The sequence below is a fragment of the Hydra vulgaris genome, chromosome 02 (assembly GCF_038396675.1).
Source record: "Hydra vulgaris chromosome 02, alternate assembly HydraT2T_AEP".
In the NCBI taxonomy this organism is placed as follows: domain Eukaryota; kingdom Metazoa; phylum Cnidaria; class Hydrozoa; order Anthoathecata; family Hydridae; genus Hydra; species Hydra vulgaris.
In genome coordinates, this window is record NC_088921.1 from 40,880,118 (window position 1) to 40,907,500 (window position 27,383).

The 27,383-nt window shown below is 28.1% G+C and overlaps 1 protein-coding gene across 1 annotated transcript in view; it reads right to left on the reverse strand.

Moving 5' to 3' along the window:
* Positions 1–27,383, reverse strand: part of LOC100201150 (DNA-directed RNA polymerase, mitochondrial) — a 75,682-nt gene that overhangs the window by 19,830 nt on the left and 28,469 nt on the right. The window contains exons 7-11 of the mRNA XM_065790927.1: positions 18,532–18,690; positions 18,056–18,341; positions 15,831–16,062; positions 15,137–15,336; positions 14,851–15,041 (exon numbers count right to left, since the gene is read on the reverse strand). Of these exons, the coding sequence (XP_065646999.1) occupies positions 14,851–15,041; positions 15,137–15,336; positions 15,831–16,062; positions 18,056–18,341; positions 18,532–18,690 (1,068 nt within the window). The remainder of the gene's footprint in view (positions 1–14,850; positions 15,042–15,136; positions 15,337–15,830; positions 16,063–18,055; positions 18,342–18,531; positions 18,691–27,383) is intronic.

A 27,383-nucleotide genomic window follows, 5' to 3' on the forward strand; every position in this document is an offset into this window, starting at 1 on the left:
ATATATAGGTTTGTGCAACCACTTTTTTAATTCATGTTGGGAGTTAACTAGTAAATAAATATGTACGAAAATAAAAGAATACACTCCTTATTTCAGTGAATTTTCGAACAAAATACATCAAGTCAATTAATTGAGCAAGCTACTCAAAAAAAAAACGCTAATGTAAAAGCATAGATTGTTACTGTGATGCAAAAAAAATTTACAAACTATATTGCTAAGAAATTTAAAACTGAATATGCTTTATCACTAAAAAATTCATTTTAAAAAGTCATTATCGTTTAATGACAGAAAAAAAAAAGAATTTATTTTTGCGCAGCAAAAAAGAACTTTAAATCGAACCTTTTACTTGAAAGTATATCTTATAAAATATGTTAACATTTATTAATTTAATTAGTAAATAGGTTTTGTTTTAACGCTTTTAATTGGTTGTAACTTCTTAAAAATAAATTTCACACATAAGCAAGCTTTTAAATTAGCGGAAAAAGAAATGCAAATAAAACTGATAACATCGGAATGAGTTCAACAGTAATTGAAAAACAAACCACTATTGTTACACATGCAAATTTTATCAATTTGTCAGTCAAACCAATTATTAAAGAAATTTCAATTAGCACATTTTTTAGTTACAAAAGGAAAAGGGTTTAGTTTTTACTCTGCATTGTCACGCTTTGAAAAAAAAAGTTTTGAAAAAGTTAATTTGGGAGATAGCTACTGCATGTGCTGAAATTGTAAAATACTTAAGTAAAAGTATTTTGCTGAATGATATAACTGATTGACTTAACAAAACATATATCTTATTATGGAGTGCAAAGTCAAAGGATGAAAAAGAGTTGTTTGTAATAAAAACAGCTGCTACCGGTGTTCCAAAATTTTCAGTTATAAGTCTGGAGGTAGTAGCTGATGCAGAAGGGCTTAAAACAGCTTTAGAAAACTTAATCCGCAAGTTACATTTAAATACGCAGCGTGCCGACAAAGAGATAGGACTAGGTACTGATGGGGCCCCAGTTAATATTAAGATGTACCATTTTATAAAAAAAGAAATAGGAAATCCTAATTAATTTTGTGCCCTGGCCATAAACTTGAACTTATCTTGTATGATGATTACAGGATTGCAAATTAATTGCAATGTTGAAAAAGATTGCGCAAACATTTACTACGTTTTAAACAAGGAAATTCAAAATTCATTGCAAGGGACTTTAGATGATGTGCTACTTCAATGTGCAAATTTTTTTACTGGCATTTTGAAAAAATTAGACGAACCACTTTGCGCTAGGTTTCAATATGTTACTGAAAATCTGTTATTTAATGCTATAGCATCTTTTCTTGACACAAAGTCATACGTATTGGCGGAACCGCCTGATGAAATTCTTTGAAAAACTTTATTAATATATTATATTGTATATATAATAAATTGAAAAACTTTGTTAATACTATTGTTGATACATTCAAATCTATCTTGTTAGCAAACAAATATGATTTTAAACAATTACCAAGTGAAGATGAAATATTATATGAGCACATCAGGCGCTTTTTAGCACGTTAAAGTCCTCCACAACTTTGGAAAGCAGTATTTTTATCTAAGTATGAGCTAGGTATTTTAAACATTTTACATACAGCTTAAATTTGTATTGCATTACCTATAAGTAATGCGGAGTCAGAGCATGTATTCTCTTTTCTATGGAAAGTATTTTCTAAAACTCGCCAATCATTATCTAATCAAACCTTACAAGATATTCTTCGGCTCAGATACAATAGACTTTTCTGAAAGCCGCTATAAACGCGCCATAGAAATGTATTTATCAGAGTATCCTAATGGTGGAGTCAGAAAACAAGTTTATTGACCATACAGTCATTTGTATCCAAAAAAATGTGCTTTAAACAACTCTAGTCAGAAAACAATAACACAATTGTTAGAAAACATCACTTCATCCGAAGACAAACCATCGATTGAAAACATTGACATTAGTTTGTTCTCTGATGAAGAATGGTCATCGTCATCCAACGAAGATATATATAGTTCTATAGATTGTTGCATTTGGGAGTACGGAAGGAAAAAATTATTCTTATGCCAACAAATACGTCACTTTTAATTACTTTTGACTTTCGTCCAACATTTGCGTGTTGTCAGAAAGTTAAAACCATTAATTTAATTACAAATTAATCGTTTTTTAAAAAACCCGCAAAAACGCAAATTTAATTGACCAGAATGTTTTTAAAACATTCTGAATGTTCTTAATAGTATAAACAATGTTTTTTTTTTTTGTTTTTTTTAATAAAATGTTTTTATTTTAATTTTTTTTAATAAAATGTTTTTATTTTTATTTTTTTTACTGTAAATTATGCACGGAGTGTTGCTACATTGACTATCTTATAGCCTTACTCGCAACAAAGTGCTGCTACATCGAATGACAAATAGCCTGACTCGCAACGAAGTGTTGCTACATATTAGTGTGGTTCAAAACACAATATTTTTAAAAAATGTCTACAGTTCGCACCTTAATGTGTTTTATATGATAAAATAATACTGGATTAAAAACTTTTTGAATAAAAAATATTTTTAGGGGTGCCTCAAGACTATTGAACATTTGGATCCCTAATGTTATTAAAAAAAAGGTTTTTCAAAATTATGTCTTGTTGGATCTCAAAAGAAGCAAAATTACATAAACATTTCAAAAATCATTTAATTAAAAAAGTTATTATTTTAGATTTTACTGCCTAGAAAAAGACAATTTTTAATTAAAATGAAAAATATGGATTTTTACAAATAATTTTGATTATAATTTTTTGATTAAATGATGAAGGATCTTGAGGCACCATTAAAAATATTTTTTATTCAAAAAACTTTTAAACCCAATGTTATTTCATCATATCAAACACATTAAGGTGTTTAATACACACACATACATACACAGCCATCAGAATTAGGGTTGGGATTCAGCAATGCCGAACTAAGAACTTTGTATCAAATTTTTTATGACAACCTCTAAAAGATTAAGGTCAGCAAATTATTGTCTTATTTTTTTTAATTCTGAGGATTGCATACATAAAATAAAATTTTACTACTTGTAAGTAATAAACATAATGATAAATTACTAGATAAATAAAACTCATAAATAAATTTTTACAAATTATCTTGAATATTTCAAAAACATCAAATATGTAAACATCAAAAATTATCATTAAAATATATTTATAGCCACTTAAACCATATTTACAAATGTTATTGTTTAAGAACTTTTAAAACCATAAACCAGTGGTTATCTTGCTCAGTGGTGGTGAACAGAATAACTACTAAGTTATTTGGGTTGGGTAGGGGTGAAAGCATCATCAAATGACCTAAAATTTTGTACATATTTATATTTTGCCAAAAGGAACAAGTTAGGAGGGGCGCATCATATAACAACTTTTTTCTGGCAATTATCTAATAATTACATTTTATTGACATAACATATAATATAATGCATAATTGCATTTTATTTAAATACAACATGTATGATGTAACACATAATTACCTTTTATTTACACTCATTAAGTACGATGTAATGCATAATTATATTTTACCTAAATACATCATGTAAGATGTAAAACCTCTAAGGCTTAGTGTAATCTTGTTTGGAAAAAAGTCATTGAGCATGACTTTTTTCCGAACAAGATTACTGTCACCACAGAAGATAATGTCTCATGATTTGGCTAGTTTTTATCAGAAGTCAGTTATATAGTATGTTAAATCCATCATGGTTTTCTGGAGCATGACTAGGCTAGCTTAACATTACAAGACTCTAGCAAATAACATGAACAACACAGATTTATGCATTACACCTATACACCCTTATGCACATACAGACTATTACATCGTTTTGCATGCTTTTGTTCTTTTATAGATAAATTATCTTTGTTTAAACTCATCCTTATTTAGATAATAATTTCTTTTAATACACACACTATGATTGAAATGTTGGAATGAATATGCAGATATGTATGTTGTATATGTGGTTATCATGTGTGTTTGAGTTTTGATTTCAGGGCTTATTTGATAAAATTAGCTTAATGCTTAGTTGCTTTGCTTATTGTTGATTTATTTTTTATTTTATTTTATTTCTAAGTTTAATTCCTAGAATATAATTAGAAATTTAAATATATGTATATATATATATATATATATATATATATATATATATATATATATATATATATATATATATATATATAATTTGATAATGGATCTTTTACTAATTTATACATATACACCTAAAACAGTTAAATAATATATATAGAGGAAAGCAGGGTTGGTATATATATATATATATATATATATATATATATATATATATATATATATATATATATATATATATATATATATATATATATATATATATATATATATATATATATATATATATATACATATATATATATATATATATATACATATATATATATATATATATATATATATATATATATATATATATATATACATATATATATATACATATATATATACATATACATATACATATATATATATATATATACATATATATATATATACATATACATATACATATATATATATATATATATATATATATATATATATATATATATATATATATATATATATATATATATATATATATATATATATATATATATATATTAGGGCTGTTCATGTGAACACAGGAAAAAAAAATTTTTCTCGGATTTGAATGCATAGTTGTTTATTTTGTGCCATTTGACATAGTAATTGACTGTGGAAAAAATCTTTCCCATCAGATAATGTTTAGGGGGTGCTCAATGACCATAAAGTTTTACGAAAAACGTCAAAAACGTGTAAAAAGTTCCAAAGTTCCAAAAATTTCTAGAACCTGGTTAGTTAGATTTTTTCCACTGAAATATTGTCTGATTGCGTGCTATATAGATTAATTAAAGTGCAGCAGATTAACTGTCATCAGGGCACCAGACTAAAAAATGTCTGCTAGTGTTTAAAACAACTGTGTTTATATCATTTTGTTAAAATTTGTATTCATAATTTTAATACTATTATTTAACTCAATTTAGAATTTGTTCAAACAGAATAAAAAGGTTTACAAGTATAAATATTATTTTTATTTGGAATTTCAGTTTGACAACAAATGTACTAATATTTTGATAGTACCTAACCTTAGTAACCTATTACAGAAAACTAGCATGGTAGTCTGGTAGTGTATTGTTTGTTATTAAGTGCAGATAATAATAATTTCTAATTTGAAAATATTTATTTAATTTCTTTAGTAATAATTATTATAATATATTGCTGCAGCTGCATAAACCAACAACTGAATGATAAGTTTGTATAATATGGTATTGAGTTTTGATTTTCTCATAATATTTCAGTTATCATTGAAATGGCAGCATCATCTCGTGTTGCTATCTCTACACAACTTCAAACCAAAATCTTTTTAATTGGACAACCAGAGCCAAATCTTCCAGATAAAGTTCTTCCCTTAACATCTGATGTTTTAAAAACATTTTTTTATCATCTTAATTCAACCAAAAAGTCAGTGCCTGAAAGTCTTAAAACAACTGTTGATGAACTGATTATTATTTGGAATAAAGCCCGTATTCCAACAGCATTTCATCCGAATGTAGTCTTAAAGTTGAAAACTTTAGTCCAGGAATTTAAATTAATAAAAAAAAAAAATCCAGATTGTCAGATTCTCAGAAATCGAGAGAGAAATCATTTACAGACACCATTGGCCTACTTTTTGACATTGCCCACAAGGATGCTGAAACCATGATCAGAATTGAAGAAGATAAAGAATTTTTATTGGATCAGAGATGTCAGAGATGTGAAAAAAATGGTGATGTTTGGAGAGGACAAAGAACTTTCAAAATTAGAAGAAAGAAATGAAGCAAGGAAACAAGCAGAGAGAGAACGAAAGCTAAAAGAAGAGCAAAGACAATCTGGTGCGAGTGCAATAGTTCCTGTTATTGAACCTTTACATGACGAAAGTTATAGTGATGACAACGATAACGATGCTGTTGATAATGACAAAATGGTTGATAGAGATTTTGAGATAGAAATCCCTGTTTATTACAGACAACAAGTCAGTAAAGCAAGTTCTTTAGGGTCAGCTGAATCAAGTTTAGCAAGTACTCCAAAACGACAATGTATCTTAGATACAATTCTTGACTCGCCTGATGTTTCATCAACATTAGACAGAATTAATCTATCTGACACAAAATTTACTATACTAGCAGCAGCAATTGCAAGGGCTGGTGGACAGAACCTCGATGATGGATCATTGTCACGTTCTACAGTCCGTAGAAAACGAACCTATCATCGATCAAATATTGAAGCCACTGTTCGAACTGAATTCTGCGATTTGGACAAACCACCATTAATCATCCACTGGGATGGCAAACTGATGATAGATCGTACAAATTCTGCAGCCCCTAAAGCAAATGTTGACCAGCTATCTGTAGGTGTGACAGGTCACAATGTTGACAAAATACTTGGAATAGCAAAACTATCAGCTGGAACTGGAGAAGCCCAAGCAAAAGCAGTTATTCATCTGCTTAATTTCTGGGACATAATTGGTGATGTTATTGGAATGAGTTTTGATACTACAGCCTCTAACACTGGCTCCAAAAATGGTGCATGTGTAGTTCTAGAGAAACATATAGGTAGAAATTTGTTATATTTCGCTTGCAGACACCATGTTCATGAGATCATAGTAGCAGGAGTGTTTGGATCACTATTTGGACCATCATCTGGTCCCAACATACCTCTTTTCCAGAGATTTCAGCAATATTGGCCCAAAGTTAATCAAGGAAATTTTAAACCTCTGGATGACATTCGAATGAAAATACCCCTGGTGCAAGAACTACACAATGAAGTGATTGCATTCCTCAAAGAAAACCTGCATGTTAAAATGCCAAGGGATGACTACAAAGAAATCATGGATCTCTGTCTGTTAATACTTGGAAAACTGCCTGATCAAGAAGAGAAAAATTATCATTTCAAGATCCCTGGTGCTTATCACATGGCTCGCTGGATGGCCAAGGTTATTTATTGTTTTAAGATTTATTTATTTCGTGAAGAGTTCAAGTTGACCACAAAAGAGGAAAAAAATCTCTGTGAATTTTGCTTATTTGCTAGTCTGGTTTATGTAAACAAATGCCAGCGATGCTCCAGTTAATAACTTGTTTCTGTTTCAGCAACTTAAGCAGTTTGCAGTTGTGAATAAAACGATTTCTGAAGCAGCAGTCAAGAACTTTCAAAACCATTTGTGGTACCTTTCACCAGAATTGGTCCCACTAGCTTTGTTTTCAAACAAACTTCAAACGGAAGAGAAGCGAAAAATGATTTCCAACATGAAATTTCACGGTGAGAACTGGTCTGAAAGGTTGATCAAATTAAAGAACATTGAAAGTCTAGAGAAGAAATCTCTGGACATGCTGGTGACATCAGTTTCAGCAAGTGCGTTGCGGTCAATGAAGGTTGATATTGATTTTCTGTTCAACAACGATCCAGCTACCTGGAATGATTCCCCAGAATACCAAGAAGGAAAAAATTTAGTATATTCATTGAAAGTAGTAAATGATGCTGCCGAACGATCTGTGGCTTTAATGTCGATGTTTAATGAATCGATTACAAGGAATGAATCTGAAATGCAGAGGTTAAATCAGGTGGTTGAGGATCACAGAAAGCGAGTGCCAGATGCCAGAAAGTGTACTCTGAAGAGTTATAGTCCTCGCTAGCATTAACATTGCACGAACTATAACATTACGATAATTAAATGTTAATTGCTCATGTTTTTTTGTTTATAATTCGTATTTTAATCAATGACAAAGAGTCAAAAATCCTAGTGTTTTATTTTGGAAAAATTCTGATATAACAAAAACCGCAGAACTTTAGTCGTATTGCAGTATTTTATTTCATTAATTTCTCTGCTAATAAACCAGTCTAAAGTGGATGTGGATTGTAATTTGTATTCAGAATTTAATATTTAGAGATAATTAAAACTGATCAAATCTGAAAAATCTAATTAACCGAGTTTTAGAAATTTGTGGAACTTTGTTACTTTTTCCATGTTTTTCACATTTTTCGTAAAACTTTATGGTCATTGAGCACCCCCTAAACATTATCTGATTGGAAAGATTTTTTGCACAGTTAATTACTATGTCAAATGGCACAAAATAAACAACTATGCAATCAAATCTGAAAAAAAAAATTTTTTTGGACAGCCCTAATATATATATATATATATATATATATATATATATATATATATATATATATATATATATATATATATGGTATATATATATATACCATATGTTGGTATATATATATATATATATATATGGTATATATATATATATATATATATACCATATGTTGGTGTGTATATATATATATATATATATATATATATATATATATATATATATGGTATATATATATATACCATATGTTGGTATATATATATATATATATATATATATATATATATATATATATATATATATATATATATATATATACCATATGTTGGTATATATATATATATATATATATATATTATATATATATATATATATATATATATATATGTATATATACCAACATATGGTGTATATATATATATATATATATATATATATATATATATATATATATATATATATATATAATTTGATAATAGATTTTTACTAATTTATATACATATACACCAAAAACAATTAAATAATATATATAGAGGAAAGCAGGGTTGGTGGTCCCACTTTTAACTTTTTGGAATGCCATTTATTTAACTTTTATCCGAAGGGAATGCAATTTTACACAAATGTGTGTTGTCCTTTTACGCATATTAATTAAATCATTTTATTTCACAAAAGTGCACATAGTATGAGAAACATTAATTTTAAAAAGGTAATTGGTATCGTATAAACCTTATGTATCAATGTCGATACTATCAGTATTGCTTCAATACCAAACAATACAGATAGTAAAAAGAATTGTATAGTATTGCATGGTCTTGAATCGAGACTAAATAAGACAAAAAAAAAAAAAAATGTGACTTATTGAACTTTTTATTAACAAAATACAAGTACAATTACTTTTTAGAGATTTAGTTATTTTAACAATTTACAATACTTTGGCTATCGTCCATTCGTTGTTTTTTCCTTTGTTTTTTATTTTTGCCAATATTAATAGAAAAAAATCCGAAAGCACCAACAAGAGTACAGCTCTTGTTGGTGCTTTCGGATTTTTTCTATTAATATTGGCAAAAATAAGTCCGATTCATGTACTATATCACTTTCACTTTCATTTTCTTGTTCGATGGGCCATTTTTTGATATAATTTCCAAGAACGGAATAGTTCTGCATTATAAAAACAAGCTTATCTACCTTGTCACTATAGAGATTCTATCTACAATCAGTGACAAGGCTTTAAGCAGAAAATGCTCTATTAGATGATGCAGGGTTGGTGGAGTTGCCAACCAGGATCTTGCTATACCTGAAAGAATAGGAAGTTCAGTTGCATGCTCCTGCAACCATGCTAAGGTGTCAGTTTTACCTACATTTTCAGATCTTATTGTTTTTTGGTATTTATCCATTTCTATTTTAATAGGAGGGTTTTTGTGTGCATGATGTGAGGTAGTATCTTTCTTATACTTTGCTAAAACAACATTATATTCATTTTCCTCCCAATCTTATACATTATCAGCACCGGAATCGTTACTAGCGTTATTATTACTGAAGCTTGAGACAGACAATGAAGAATTCTTAAAGTATTCTTTGGTTGTGGAATAGTTTTCAACCAGTTTTTGAATATTTTCATTGCCAACATCAAGATGTCCACGGAAAAATAGAGGAGGTAATGTCCAAGTGCAACTGCTGGTAATTTTAGGCGTTTGTCTGGGAATCTCTGATTTAGTTTTGATGATAAGTCCTCCAAGAATTTCTCTGCTAATTTGTTGTTCCCTGTGAGTAAGATGATTATTTTCTTCTTTCTTAATGAAGGTGATGAGTGCTGTTACTTTCCACAGTGACATTTCAATTCGGATCTCTGTGTCAGAATATTAAAAAAACTGATAATTCTTTAACAGACTTTAGCACTGGAACAATAGCTTCAAAGAGTAGAAACTGTTCATCTGTAGGTACAGTTTTCTTCCAATCATCTTTCTGTACCACGTAAGTATATGATTGGAACCTTCAGTCGAAGCATGGCGTGCAGTATATCATGAGTGTACCATCTTGTGGTTACTGTGTAGGCTATTTTGAGGTAATTCACATCTAACCTGGAACAAGCATCTTTAAACAAAGCACTGAAGGCTGTTGATTTATAAAGCCTGGTAGTGAGTGAGCTGGCTACGAAAAACATCTTACAGTTCCAGGGTACCCTCAACAGTCCTTTGCAGTACTGTATTGAGTTTGTGATCGCTGGATGTAACAGAGCCTTCTTCTTTAGTTATTAAAGACATACTGTTGTTTAGAGCACATGCCATATTTGATGCCTGATCATACCCAGTTTATTGGGTATTTTTTAATGATTCAGGATATGAAAGTGTGTTATTAAGTGCTTTTGCAATGTTGATGCAAAGTCTAGCGAGATATAATGTACTGTCACGGACATGTATGAATCATTTCCCCTTGATGCCCAGTAAAGGTCGGTGGTTATGGCAATCTGATTAAGATCTATGAGCTCTTTTTCCATAACTTCATGCATTACTCCCTTTAGTGTATGGTAAAGCTGAGGGAGTTTATTTTTTGAGAAAGTTGTTGAATGTTTTATTTTGGCATTTGGTAATATTTTGTTTATAAACCTCTTAAAATTTTCAGAATCAGCAAAACTGTACGGCAAGCACTCAGTAGCAATCAAAGTAATGATATCATGATTAACTACTAATTGACGCCGATCTTGAAGTGGCCACTTCTTTGGGAGAGTGAGAGTTTTGAAGGCTATATCTTTTGTGGATCCAGAAAGACCTGCCTCGATTACATTTAGTTCTTCATCTACTTGCGATCTCCACTCATCTTCTTTCTTTTGAAGTTCGATGATTAACTACCTATGTTGTGTTTGAATATGCTTTCGCATGCCAGTAGTATTTGCTTGCTTTGTTGCAAGCTTATTTCCACAAGTTTTACACAGAGTAGATTCTCCTGAAAATGTGTAATACAGTTTATTACAGGATTGGAAACTAAGTTTTTGCCAACTTACGAGAATCACGAAACATACAACAAGAAATTAATTAATCATCCTCTCTAAGGAATTCGAACTAGTTACCATCACTCTCAATACATCTTCGCCATCTGTCCAGCAGCTTGGCAATGCCAGTTGCGAAAAAAACATAAAACATCGTAAACACCCTCTCAAAATTTTAATACCCAGTTGGCACACGTACGCAGACTCACTACTCCTGTGCCCAGCGTCTTGTTGATCTCCTTGTTAATATCGGATGTATTCAGCCCTGGCTTCCAACCGTAATAGATTAATTTCCTGATGTCTTCTTTGTCAAAATTCATTGATGCAATCAAAAAAACGCAAAACAATACCCTTGGCAATAATTCCTATAAAACAAAAATGTTCATTTTTATTTTCACAATAAATAAATACCTGAATATTATTTATTTTCATTTATTAAGTGCAATTATAAAGTAAGAATATTCTATAAATACATAGAAACACAAACGATTTACTTCTCTCACATAAACACATAGATATAACAAATTATAACTCGGCAAAAACTTAGTTTCCAACCCTGTAATAAATAAAAAGGTTTTATTTTTTTATTATAATTTTTATTTTAATAAAAGCAACTAAAAGCCAGGACACTTTGAACTCACTTAGGCCTGGGGCAAAATTAAATTTTGGGGGCATTTACTGTCAATTTTACATTTAAAAAATGTCAAAGGAGTTTTGATTTTTTTTACCAAAAAAAGTCCCTTTGATAGACGTGAATTTAAAACTATCTTTTTTACATTTAGTTAGTTGGTATATGAAACAAAAAAAATTCATAGTGGGCAGACATATAACCTGATGGTCAATTTAGCACACTGTGCTTTGCGTGTTCTCCACAAAAGTCAGTCAATTTATGTATTATTGCTCCACCAATTAAATTAAATTTTTTTAAATCTTAATAGTTAATAAACAATAATAGTTATAACCTAAAAACGTAAAAAAAACTGCATTTTTAATTACAAAAAAATGAAAAAAAAATTAAAACCTTCATAAAGACTTGAACCTAGAGCTCCAGATTCCTTAGCTATAACTTTATCAGCTTGGCCACACAAACTTCTGCGTTAGTGAATTAAGTTATTATATATAAAAACAATTCTTCTGGTAATTAATCTCAGGATTATTTCCAGCATTGCTGGTAATTACCTTTTGAAATAAAGTATAAACAATACTTAGTAAGTAATGCTTACCTATATTTTTCTTGAAATAATCCCAGATTAAAGATGTTGTAAGAGGCATAATGAGTGAAGATTAGTTTTTTTTAGCATGGGTTTGCTTATCACAGTATGACAACCATCCCCAAACAAAATGTGACAAGCAATCCCTTCATAACTAATAATATTTGGAACTTGATTTTACTTAGATGCACATGCTTTAATAGCCATTTGTTAGTTGATTTAAATTTATGAATTGGTGAACTAGACTAATCAATATTAAAAACATTATTTACTAAATTTGGTAGAAGAAAAACACAAAATATCAAAATTTTTACTTAACAAGGCTTAAAATGAAATTTTTGCAATAAGTTTTTTTGTAATGGTCTGATCAACTTGAAATCAAGTGGGCAGATAAACGTTGCCAATGTTCCTTTACAAGTGATTTAAAAGTTTTGCTTTTTTTATAGTTTTTTTAACGGAAACATTGGCGTTTGTTTAAATTTTTTTTAAATGAACGCATTACTTTGACAATTTTTTTTCCAAATAATTATGTGATTGATAGTTTTTTATTTATTATAAAAAACACATATTTATGATAAAAAACAATTAGTTACTAAAATTTAAAACTCATTTTGAAGACTTTAAAAGAAACCATGCTAAAACATGATTATTTCTTTCAATAGCAAGTAAAATAACAAAGTATGCTGTCAAAGATAGTAATTATGTTTTAGCATAGTTTTTGCATGAGTTAACAAAGTAGGCAAGATTTTACTTAAAATAAATGCACTTGCAATTACTTTAAAAGAAACCATGCTTACCCATTATGATTGCTTTTTTTTATAGCGCGCTTTTTTTAAATAATTTTCTTATTTTTCTTAAAGTGAAGTAATGTTTATTTGCATATTAAAAACACTTTTAAAATGTATGAAAAAAAATGTCGAAACAACTTTTATTTTAGTTCCTTTTATTTTAATTTAAGTTTGTACATTTTTTTATTTGTAAATAAATTTAGTGAACTAAATTGAGAAAAATTCATTATTTAGTATCAATGGATAACAATTTGCAATATAATTTTGTACTTAATAAGCAATTTTTTTAGTGAACAAACTGATAGCTCGTGGAAAAACCAAAAGCTCTATTAATTACTTAGTTTAGTTTTCCGAAAGTGACTAAGCGCCTATTTTTATCTTATTAACTTAGTATTCTGGTTATTAAAAATTTCTGGTTATTAACTAAACACATAACACACCCCAAACATTATCTACACACTCTAACTACACACCAACAACTACACACCAACTACATACCAAACACTATCTTTATCAACTATGCCAGCTTCAAGTTTTGATAGGTATCAAGCATGTTTTGAGCGTTGCAAAAACAGTATCAAGATGATGTTGAAGCAATTTTTTCAAGCCAGAAATCAATTGCATGTTAAGAAATCGAAGCAGTGTATCATGTCAAAACTTGGTGGAAAATGTATTACAAAAGAAAACGTGACTGAGTTCCTCAAACAAAAAAAATGAAGAAAAAGCACCAAAGGAAGCCGTGAAAGTTGCTAAACTTAATGCAAAGCGTAAACTCTCTATGCCTAGTACTAAAATGCCTGAGCATACCAACGTTAAGCAACAACAGTAAAACAATAATGAAAAACAATCACCTGAAGCCAAATGATTAAAAGTTGCAAAATGTAAAAAGTGTAGAGTACAATTACAAACAGAAATGTTACAATGTAAGAAATCGATGTGTAAACATGTTCACCAAAGAAATATGTAGTTGATACTGAATTTTTTTTGTTGCAAAAAATATGAAAATTTTAATATAGTTTCTTAAATTGTGTTAAAAATAATAGAAATAAAATAGTTAAATTAAAAAAAAAAATGATGATGATGTTTTCACATCACAAAAATATTAATTAAATTTATATTAAAATTTTTAACATTTTATTTTACTAAGTAAAACTTAATTTTTTCATTACTTGATACCAAACAGCTATGAACTATAATTTCTTAAATTTTATATTATCAAAAAATTATAAAAACTATTTAGATTACCAGGTCACCCTGTTTAATAGGTTAGGTTTATAGATGATATATTTTTTAGTTTTCACTGGCATCCAGAGGAATAAACACAAGTTTTTAACACTCTGTTTAATAGGGTAGATATAGGCAATATATTTTTTAGTTTTCATGAGCATCTAGAGGAATAAACACAAGTTTTTAACACCCTGTTTAATAATAGGTCATTTATGTGCTTTAAATTAAAAAAAAAGTTATTATCAACTAATACCTAAACAAAATCTTAAAGTTTTAAATATCTTAGGAATTGATTTAATCCATAAACAGTAAGTTTGTATTCACTTAGACTCAGTAGAAACTTTTTGGTTTAAAACTCACAAGAAGTATTTTTTCAGTTGGATCATGGTAAAAAGATGGAACTTTAAAAAATAAATAAACAAACTGTTAAAGGATTATCAGCTGAGTCCATAATTTCTTCAAGATGATTGTCAGCATATTCTATTCGTTCTTTTAATGATGATTTTTTTAAATGACCATGAACATTTACTAAATGTACTTTAATCCAATTTAATCCATTTTCACCAAGTTTTTTACCTTTTGCAAACAATAATAAACCACGAGCAGCATCAGAACCTAATAAATCATAAATACCATGAAAATTAAAAATTATATTTTATGTAAACTTTTCTTAAACTTTGCTTAAATTAGTGATAAAAAATTAAAAATACCTATATGTGAACAATGTGGAGCAATTGGATATGCCCGGCCTCTAAAATCAAGATTATTGGGTATCCAAAAGATTTTGTCTCGATAATGATTAGATATTGAAAGTTTGTATAATAAATCCATACGCAAAGCAAATAACTCATGATGTAGTTTTTTCTTTAATCGTTTATTCGTTTTTTTGTCTATTGCAGTCATATCCTCTCTAACATTTACAAATAATTACTTTAAAAAACACATTAAAAGTAAAAAAAAAGCAAACATAGATTTCATTTTTTACTTAGATAAAATATGGCTTTTTATGACCTTAGATCTAAATATGACTTAGAGCAAAATATGGCTAAAACATTTTGTTGTATATTATTTTGTCATTAAATTTTTAACTACAATCATATAAAAAATAAAGAATAATCAAACAAGAAACCTCTACTGATCAATCAAAGAAAACTTAACTTTATATTAATTTTTAATTAATAATTTATATCTAACTTTTTAGCAAGATAAGCCATGCTTGAAGACTCGATATTAGGAGTATAATACATATAAACAATATTATAAAATGAAACTTTCCTACCCTTTTTTTTTCAGATTTTGTAAATGTAATTTTAAAATTAAATTTAGAACAAGATTACAATTTTATCACAAGCAAACATTTGTTTTTTAGTTTTTGTAAGATCTATAAAAAAAAAAAGTAATTACTTGTAATCATATTGCTGCATCATTGTTTCAATAGGCCCAATAATATCAAGTTTCATATCTCCTTTGTTATTAAACATCTCAAGCATTATGTCTAATATTTTTGTGTTGACTTTCCATCCACAATTACCTAAGTAGTTAAGAGAATCAAATATTTGAGATAGCTGTCCCTCCTTTGAAGCTTTAGAAAGTTCATGTAACTTGTATTGACCACTAACTGTACGTACAAAATCAGCTAAATAAAAAAACAAACAAACAATGTTATAAACAGAAAAAATAAACATAATAAAAAAACCATTAAAAAAACATATATAATATTGCTCAACTTTTTAATGCTTACACGCGAGTGTTTGATATAGAACCTACGGCAGCCATTACACTCGTGTTAATGGGGAGAAAAAGTCACAGAACTTTTTAATAAGAAAATGTGAATGAAAGTGTATTCAAATGTCTAACTTATGTAAGCTTCAAGTTATGTAATGTTAAATTTACATCAAGTTTTAACAGTTTTAATTTTACGTTGCTATTTTATAAAGTTATACTGTCTTTTGTTTATTAAATAGTATTAAAAATTATTGGATTAGTGTGCCTTAGTGGCCAAAGTGGTTAGCTCCCTGCCCTTTTTGAAGTTCAACGCAGGGTTTCAAGTCTTGTCGCTTGCACATTAAATTTTTTTGTTTTTTTAATCATTTTTTAATTTTCTAAAATGCAAAATTAAACAATTTTAAAGTTCTATTGATGCTATATACATAACATATATTGAAATATTGTATACTATAACGAATAAAAGGGAGACAATTTTTAAAAAAGCTTAAAATTTCTATAAACATTAAAACAGTGGAAAAGATTTTTTGCGCATGTCACGATAGAGATATTTATGTTATTAATGTACTTAGGTAATTAGTTAAGTCTGTGTGTTTAACACACATTATAGAGACAACTTTCTTTCTTAAAAGAAAAAAGATTTTACATTTAAACTTTTATTTTCTTCAAAAGTAATTAACAAGTCAAGGTTCCTAATAAGTTGCGGATGGTCAGGAAAAAAATTTTGTAAAAACTTAATAGAAACTTAAAGAAAAAAATTCATATGCTTATACCCAATTTTTTTATAGAAGTTTACAGTTTTACAATAAAAAGTTATAAAGCTTTGAAAATTAATTAACTGAAAACAAAAATTCGATAGATTTTTATTTTCTACCACTAAAAATTATTGAAATAAAAAGACCATGTAAAGAATAAGTACAAAAATGGTCAGTGTGTGTGGGTCAGTGTGGAATAGACTTACCAAGACCTGTATTTACGGGTAATTAAATATAAACAAATAAATCAATAAAGTTATTTTCCAAAAAAAGTGTCTATAATATAAGTATAATTAAAAATGACCAAATAAGTGAAACTCATATCAAAATGAACATAACTAGCAATAAAACTAAAACACCCTACTATTGCATTCTCATAAATTCTTTCCATATTAGCATTTTTGATAAACCACCTGAATTATTTTCTTTTAGATAAACCCACAAGAATAACATTTATTTTAACCTTGATTTTTGCATGATAAATTTTAAACAATTTAAATTGAACAGTATCCTCCGGAAAAATTCTATTTAAAAAACAAAGAGAAGAATAAAAAAAAAAATATAAAAAAATGTTGTGTAATGCTGCGTCAGAATGTTATCTTGTGTTGTGCCAGAAGATAGAAAATAGCATTAAGTGAAGCTGCTGACATGAACAAGATTAATGCTTTGATTTAGAAAATTGCCACAGAGAGATTAAATTAAAATCAAGAAAAAGTTTATGAAATTAAGAAGTTAATGCAAAGCAAATGGGATAAGCAAATGGGCGAAGCGAGAAAAAAGAACTTCAAACCTACATAAGTAAAAATATGTAGTATTCAAACTTTATTACAAATGTAAGCTTGATAGCTTACATTTGCAATAAAGTTTAAGAGTAAAAAACAGATTGAGTAGTGATCTATCTTGCAAATAAGACAAAATAAAAAATATGCAATAATACATGGTTTCACAACAGGGAATTACAGATGTAATGATCAGTATAAGCAACTTTAAATACATAAAAACTTGCTTATTGTCAACATTTAAAAAAACTTATATACACTTACTGTGTATAAGGATAAATTTAACTAAACTCTATATAATTTTAACCTAAATGCACCATGGAACATCATAGTATAAGCTAAAAAAATTTATAATTAACAATGAACTTACAGTGAAGCAGCAGATAAGCGCCACTAGTCAATGAAACCCACGGTCTTGGAGGCATAACCATAGGAAGTTTATTTACTTCAAATGATATCTCACCAAGTTGATTTAAATAACTGTGCCATAATCTACTTATAAGAGGATGAACTTTCATGATTCCAATTAACTTATAACCGTCTTGGTTGTGAGAGTGAACTACACAAGATTCAACAGATGTCTCTTTAGTTCGTGTAAAAAGACTGGTATCAACTTTAGCTACATTCTTCAGTATATTAAGGAGATAACCAGCCAACTTAAAAAAAAAAAATTCTACTTATAGTTTTAATGTATGAAAAAAAGTTGTTCAAATTATGGTAATTGCAAAAACCAAATACTTGATATGAAATTCTTTAAAAAAACATATCTTGCATTTTGTTAAATGAACATTATTTTATATAATACCAAAAACAAAAAAAAAGGAGATAAAATTATCATGTTTTTACCGTAGTTCGTAGTTTGGATGGCCAATAAGTGGGTAAAAGCTCCTCAGAAGATAAATAAGGCAGTGAATCACTTATTTTCTTCCACTTTTGACGTGGACATTCACTGTTTAGTGAAAATGACTCATCATTTGTACAGTATAACTGTGCTATTTTCCCCACCTAAAAGTCAAAAAACTTTTTAAAAAAAGTATATAGTTTTTAAATAATAAAATAATAATAATAGTAAAAATAATAAAACAATAAAAATAGAGAAAATAATAGAATAATAGTAATATGATGAGGAGCAACTCAAAAAGTAATTTTCTTCATTTTTCATTTGTTTTTGTTGTAATTTTTTTTTCTTCTATTATCATATAATATTTTAATACAGAATTTAATGCTGCAGTTACTCATTCGTGAATATTTGACACGGAAGTTATAAGTCATTTTTTGTATCAGAAAATGTGAACAAAAGTGTATGCAAATATCAAAGTTGTGTAAATTTCAAATTATGTGATCTTAAAACATACATCAAGTTTTACAGTTTTACTTTTACTTTAAAATAAATCTGCAGCAACATTTTCTTAATTTTGATTTATAGCATTTATTTACTGTTTTATAAAATCTTTTGTTTATTAAATACTATTAAAACTTTCATTGAACAATACGTCTTAGTGGCCAAATTGGTTAGGTTGCAGCATTCTGAAGTGGATTGCTGTGATTCAAATCCTTGTTATTCTTTTTTTTTTTTTTTTCTTCGATTTTTAAAAATAAAAAATAAAACATTTTTAAAGCTCATCAGATATTTTTACATTTATAAAGTTTTACTTTTATATAAAAATTACATTGCGGCTAAAACTCCATTACTTTGATTTAAAGCATTTATTTGCTGCTTTATAAAGTTATTCATTGTATTCCAAATATTGGCAGTTTAGTGTGTCTTAGTGGCCGAAGTGGTTAGCTTGCTGCACTCCTGAAGAACAACATGAAGTTCTTACCCTGTCGCTTGCATATTAATTTTTTTCAATTTTTTGCAATTTTCTTATACACAAATTAAAAATTTAAAAGATCTATTGTTGATATATACAAATGTAATATAGTATAACAAACAAAAGGGAGAGAGTTTTTAAAAAGCTTAAAATTACAATAAACATTAAAACAGCGGTAGAAATTTTTGGTTCTTATGTCACGATAAAGATATTTAAGTTATTAATGCGCTTAAGTAATAACTATGCATTCAACGCACAACAAGACAACTTTTTGATTGCAGGAAAAAAGATTTAACATTCAAACTTTTATTTTCTTAAAATTTAAAAGATGGGGCAAGGTTCTAAGCTACGTGCTTAAATTGGCTAAAGTAAAGTTTAGCTTTTGTTTACATAAGCGTGTTGTTTTGTTAATTATTTAATAATCATATATTTATCAAGTCCGATATTTATGTTAATCATTCATAAATTATGCAATTATCAAGCCTGATGTTTTTGTGAAGATTATATAATGTAAACAACATAAGCATTTAACTATTACTGTATATTTTATTTCAAGAGATTTATTTATGTTATAATTTTGCTGGCATGAATTTTGATAGTCTCACATTATTTGTTTAATAATTTTCATAAATTGTTAATATTATTACATGATAAATGGCCAGAAAATGAGAGTTGACTGCAGAAAAACGATCTGCAATATTCACTATGAGGCAAGAAAAATATTATTTAGGTCAAATAGCAAAAAAATTTAAGATTTCAAACTCAACAGTTTGGAATATTATAAGAAAGAAGAAATAAACTGGAAGTGTGGTCAATCGGAAAAAAATCAGAATGTTATCAAATTACATTTGCTGCTGAAGATAGAAAAATTACAATAACTAGTAAACAAAATAAATTATTAACAGCTCTGGAATTAACTTTGAATTGTTCTCGAGGAGCTCTGGTATCTATTACAACGGTGAAGAGGCCATTGATTGAACCAGGGCTTGGTATCAAAATAGCTGAGAGGAAACCTTTCCTTTAGCCCCAAATAAATAATAAAGACTAGAGTGGGCAAAACTACACAAAAAAATGGACCATCAATGACTGGAAATGTGTTATTTGGCATCAGTCAGAAGAATAACAAAAAGTCAAAGTTTCAAATCTTTGGTTCCAAAAGAAGATTGTTTGTCCAAAGAAATGTTGGTAAACAGATGATAAAGCAATGTATGTTGCCAACTGTGAAACATGGTAAGGACAATAGTATGGTTTGGGGCTGTTTTGGTGGAAATACTACAAGTGACATTGTAAAAATAGGGGGAAAATAAAGAAAAAAGTGTATTTGGACATTTTAAAAAATCATGCCATACCTTTAGGGAGTTGAATTATTGGGGAGCCATTCATTTTTCAAGAAGTTAACAATCCAAAGCATTCTTTAAAACTTTGTAGGAATTACTTAAATGAGTTAGAGAATGATCAAGTATTGAATAGAATTCTTCCCAATCACCAGATCTCCTATCGAACTTTAAAAAGAAATGTAAAAAAACTAATGGTGCAAAAGATATGTGGAAAAAACTTAGTAGAGAGTGGCATATAATTGACTTTAACAAACTGGAGAAGTTGCTATGAAGAATACTAAGAATATGTAAAGCAGTTATTGCTGCCAAGGGTGGTTACATAGATCAGGTTGGCCAGAAAGGCCTGCGATTTCACACTATAATATGATCATGCAAATACTATTTGATTTAAAAAAATTAACCATGGCTGTTAATATGTTTTGAAAATTTAAAAATGCGTGAAAAAATCATCTTAACTTAACTATGAAGAAACTTAAGTAAAAAACTTATCATAAACGAAGCAAATTCGTGGAAAAAAAAAAAAAAAAACACAGTTAAACTAAAATAAAAAAAAATTAAATTAAAACTAAAATAAATAATAAACTAAGCTAAGATTATTTACTGATATTTTTACCAATGCTTTATTAACTCGCCAACTCTGTCTGTTTGTTTGTCTGTTTGTTTGTTTGTCTGTTTGTCTGTTTGTTTGTTTGTTTGTTTGTCTGTTTGTTTGTCTGTGAGCATCAAATCTTGCAATCAAATTTTGAGTCACTTTCTGATGATAGATTTTCTTCAAATTTTGAATACATACTCTTGCTTGATGACAATACAATATTCAATTATTAGTTTTGTAACAAGTCAATTAATTTAGTTAATTTTAATTAAGTTTATTTTTTATATGGAAAAAAAAAAATTTCAAAATAAGTATATTGATTGTTTTCATACTTATAAGCGCATTTAGCATATTTGGATAAGGCTTTGACCTGGTTTTGTTTGGATAAGGCTTTGACCTGGTTCTGTGTTCGAGACCCGTATCTTCCTAAACTTTTTTGTTTTTTTACACATGCATACAGCCGAATATTAATAAAATAAAACAGTAATATTAGAAAAAATTGATTGCCAAATTTGTGTTTTAATGACAGATAAAAGCATTGGGTTTTAAAAATTCATTTTAATTTTATCATAATATATTATGCGAAACCCTTTTTAAATAAAGTAACAGCTTACATCTAACAATCGTTTCATAAATGCACACATTTAAAAGTTAAAAAAAGATTCTTAACAATTCTTTGCAGTAACGTAAACAAAAGAAAAAATAATTAAATTATTTATTTAAAAAGTTGCTGTAATTTTTTCTAATTTAAAGACATTTATAATAATAAATACATACTTATTTAAATATAAAAAAATATATGATATTCATAACCATTTTTATAAAAAATTATTTGCAGTGATTTGTTACTTTATATAAATGCATTTCAATAATATAAAAACATAAGTAAAGAGCAAAGTTATTTAATTCAAACAACTTTAAAAAAAGTTTGCTTATTTTTTTTTCTCTCAACAAAATCTTGCTTTTTTTAAGTGAATTAACTTTAATTATTTTTATATAAAGTTTATTAAAAAGACCATCGTTGTTTAAAGTCATCGCTTATAAAATTAAATTTTTTTTTTATATAAATTTTTATTTTTTTATTTTAATTATAAAAAATATTATATAATTAAATAATATAAATAAAAATTTATTCAACTTTCATTGATACTTTAATTATAATAATTAGTTACTTTATTTAAAAGCGTTTTATTAATATAAAAATGTTAGTAAAGATAAACATGTCCAAGTTATTTATTTTCAAAGTAATTAAAAACCATTATTTTCAGCATATTTTTTAACAAATCCTCTTAACAAAATATTGTTTTCGTGGTCATAAAAAGGTTTGAAATTGCACACTTTCCTGGCCAAGCCTGATAAGTAAGAGTAAATTATAAAACTTAATTTGATTAAATAGCTTAGTTTTCTTATATATTGCAATTGAGTTTCATCTTTTGTCAAGATTTTTGTGTATTCTGAAACAAGTTTCACCCATCTTTTTGGCTGTGTCATTCACAACTTTCATAGAATTAACAATTTTATCTGCTTCCTGGTACTTGTTTACTGTACTCCATTTGTCTGGGCAATATTCCTTCATAAGTGTCTAATTTATTCAAAGCATTTTAAATACATATTTTGATCTCTTTGTTACAAAGTCATCTAAGTTTACAATTTTATCCATTAATCTTTTGCCTTCAAACCTTTCTACCTGGATTTCTTTGGCTGGTTTTTCAAGTCAAGTCAACATTTTTTCTTTAGTTTGGTTATCAACTGGAAAAAGAGAGACTCACAAGCTCTTCAATAAAATACCATAAATGTCCTGCGATGGCTTTTATGGCAGATTCAGCCACTTATTTCTTAATCATTTTCAAGCCATTGTAAGAGGTAGATGAAGAGATGGATGCCCAAAACTAATTTTCCATGTGAATCAAAATTGAAAAAATCGGAAACTATATATTCTTCTCTTTGTTTATTGTTAAATGAAATTGATGTCAATACAAGTAGATTTTAATAGAGTTAAATGCTTTTGCCATCCATTGTGCTCGGTGCATAGCACCAGAAGTACAAAAATTTATTCCATTTGACCTGGAGGAGTTTTTCCTAAAAAAATTGACAGATGCAAAAATTCTTTGTAATTGTTGTAAGATTGTTTTGTTCCTTACAGAATATTTGCAGCAAATTCTATTGCTGATAAACCATACACTTTGAGATCTGCATAAGTTAAAACCCATGATTCAGAATAAAGTTTACTCCACTGATCACAAAATCGTTAAGACAACTTAACCTCTGGTTTACATCAAAGAGATTCATATGATGTAGAGAAATGTTCAATATTGTCACCTAACCCTTGAAAAATTGTATACAAAACCAAGGAGCCAGAACGATAGGGAATTTTCAAGCAATTAAGAGCTGAAAAAAATTCTGGAGTAATCGCTTACTTTTTTCTGTTTATTTAGCCTTTTTCAGTTTCACTTTCTCTTTCTTAGCTAATGATCGAATGTTATCTGCTTCATTATCAGTACCCTGAGAAGAGTCTGATTCTGTCAAAACTAGGTTTGTGACTGTTAAACATGTTCCTTTTTCTCTTCTTTTTGTCTCTTTTGTTGCTTGCATTTTTTTCTGTCTAAAATTTGCTGTTCTTGTTTGTATAACTCACAATTAACTGAACTCATATAGCCTATTCTTCCTTCTTTCTGTAGTACAAGAAACCTCTTGTCTTCTTCTATTGTGATTATTTTTAAAGCATCTTCATGAGCATTATTAAATAGTTCTTGGATTTCTTGAGAAAAAGTTTCTCATTTCTTTGCTGAGTTTCCGTTTATCGGCTTTATTCTTTTTCAGCTTTCCGTTTTATTCAACAAGTTTTTTAACATGTGCTAACATGATAACGTTGTTTTATTGGAATTCTAGCTTTTTGCCAAAAATCTAGAACCTGAAAAATCTGGCACAAGATCTGCACTGTTTCCTACATTGCTGTTATTTTTTTTAAAAAAAAGTTCACAAGACTTGTCTTTTAGATAGCAATTTGCCTGCTGTGATCACAGCTATAGCTTGACCAATACACTATACTTCATTTTCACTTCTATTCTCCATTTATTTTAAATTAACTTTGATGTTAATAACGCCCTTTAAAAATTAAAAATTTTTCATTCAAGACAATGGTTTCATTTGTAATTTCAGGATGATGCAATAATTTCAGCAGTAATGCATTACTGATGAATAACTTAATTGGATGTATATATATATATTATATATATATATATATATAATATATATATATATATATATATATATATATATAATATATATAAATATATATAATATATATATATATATATATATATATATATATATATATATATATATATATATATATAATATATATACATATATATATATATATATATATATATATAATATATATACATATATATACATATATATATATACATATATATATATATATATATATATATATATATATATATATATATATATATATATATATATATATATATATATATATATATATATATATATATATATATATATATATATATATATATATATAGGTAGGTGGTCAAAAAGTTTCTTCAATAAATTGTAGTTTTAAAGAGAACGGTAATAAACCAGAATAAACTTCAATAAAGCTATTCGATGTAGCAGCACTTCCTTGTAGCAGCAGGCTATAAGATAGTCGATCGAGAAGCACTTCCTTGCTTCCTTGTAGCAGCAGGCTATAAGATAGTCAATGTAGCAACACTTCCTTGAAGCAGCAGGCTATAAAATAGTCAATGTAGCAACACTTCCTTGTAGCAGCAGGCTATAAAATAGTTGATGTAGCAACACTTCCTAATAGCAGCAGGCTATTACTAGTCAGTGTAGCAACACTCTAAACTTTATCAACACATGCTAAACTTTATCAAAAGTTTTAGGTATTTCAAGAGTAATAGCCCTTGCCCGGCTGCCCATACCAAATATACAATAGAACCTTTCCACTAGAGCAGTTAGCAAGTCAGCTGTAGAACAAGAAGATTGAAAATCATATTGATTGTCATTGAGTAAGTTATTAGACTCAAGATGGGATTTTAGAAATTTGTTGATTAAAGATTTAAAGACCTAATAATAATAAAAAAAAGACTGATTGGACGAAAGTTGGAAGGGTCATAGTGTTTTCTTAATTTTTAATGTCATTTCCAACAGACAGGAAAACAAGATTCAATTAAGCAATTATTAAATAGCTTAGAGAGAATTAAAAAGAGTTCTGAAGAATACTTTTGTTAGACTGGCAGGAATGTTGTCTGGACCACAAACCCTAGAAGAACTTAATTGAGAAATTAATTTAGCAATCAAAGCCGGAGTGATTTGGATGTCTAAGAATGACTTAACCTGTTTAACTGTAATGGAAGGAAGAGTGTGGCCATTAAATTCAGGAGTCAAATTAGAGGAAAAGTCATAACTTAGGGCTCCTCTAGCCGGCCTCAGAACCATTAAACTGAGCTTTAGAGCTGTACCCTCATTAGGAGATAACAGAAAGAGTTAAACAGCCACTAACAGGGAAGCAGAAGTTAAAATCTGCAAATAGAGTCAAGTAGATCCAGCGTTCATCATCCTAGGCAGGAAACATTGTAAGAGGTTTACATGTATGCCATGAAGAAGAACAAATACAAGTCTGGTCAACAGAATTATTCTGCTTACCTTAAGTCTTTGCCTAGGTGCCCAGTTAACATCCAGCTACTGTCTTGTAGACACCATTAAGACACTATCTCTAGCCTTTATTTAACCAAGAGCCCTAAGGCAAGGGAATTATATGTCCGAGTTTATTTCTTCTAACTTTTGCCTGAAAAAGAAAACCTTACAAAGCAGCAGGACATGGGACAGGTAGTACTGGGTTACATGATACCAGTACCAGGGTAATTGTGATGATCCTGAACCTGACCAAACCTAAAGTAGGTAAAAAAAGTTACTAATGTAAGTAGTACTTGAAAACATTGAACAAGATAATATGAAAATGCATTAGGTAAAACACTACATCTTAAGGAATATTGAAAATTATGATAAGTGTATGTTAATATAGTTGCAGTCACTAGTTGTTAACTGAGCAAACACTATACCAGAGACTTAGGCAGAACACAAACATACATATAGCAACATGCGGGTGAGCAAACACCATTCCAGAGGTTCAAACAGAACACAAATATACATATAGCAACTTATGGGTGAATAAACACCGCACCAGTGTTTCAGACAAAACATAAATCTACATATATAGTAAATTATGACTAATTCAGTAACCAAGACACCTCCAACTACAGAGAAAACAGATAAAATTATAGACATGATAGATGCTAGATAGTATTGATAACAGGAAGTACACTTCTTCTAGCCTTTGAATAGATTGAACAGATTTAAATCCTTCTTCTAGCCAGATTTAAATTTAGATTTTAGATTTAAATCCTTCTTCTAGCCTTTGAATTGATTGAACAGATTTAAATCCTACAAGACAGCAGGACATGGAACAGATTGCACTGGATTACATGTTACCAGTAGCAGCAATTACATTTAAAAAAATCCTATTTAAATCTTTAAAATTATACACTTTTTATATAATTTTTAATTGTAATTTGAAAAATCAGCAACTATAACTTTAAACTTATAGTTTCCTCTTAATAACTAAATAAGCAGTATTTTTATTGGTTCAACATAAAGTTGTTGAATGAGTTCATGTTGCCATGGAAGCTTATATTGCTGTTTCTCACTTTTGTTAGATGCTTATGCAACTTCAGAAAAGTGGTATTGACATTTTTCACATGCAAAAAGATTTTTACCTTAATGCATTGAAGTTACTTAGTATTACACAATACATGAGTTTGAGTCCAAAAATGCTAAAAAGGGTTTTACTATCTGATTAAAAAAATGTGTTATAAATAATTACAATTTTTAATAGGTTTTTATTATTAAAAAAGTATACAGGAA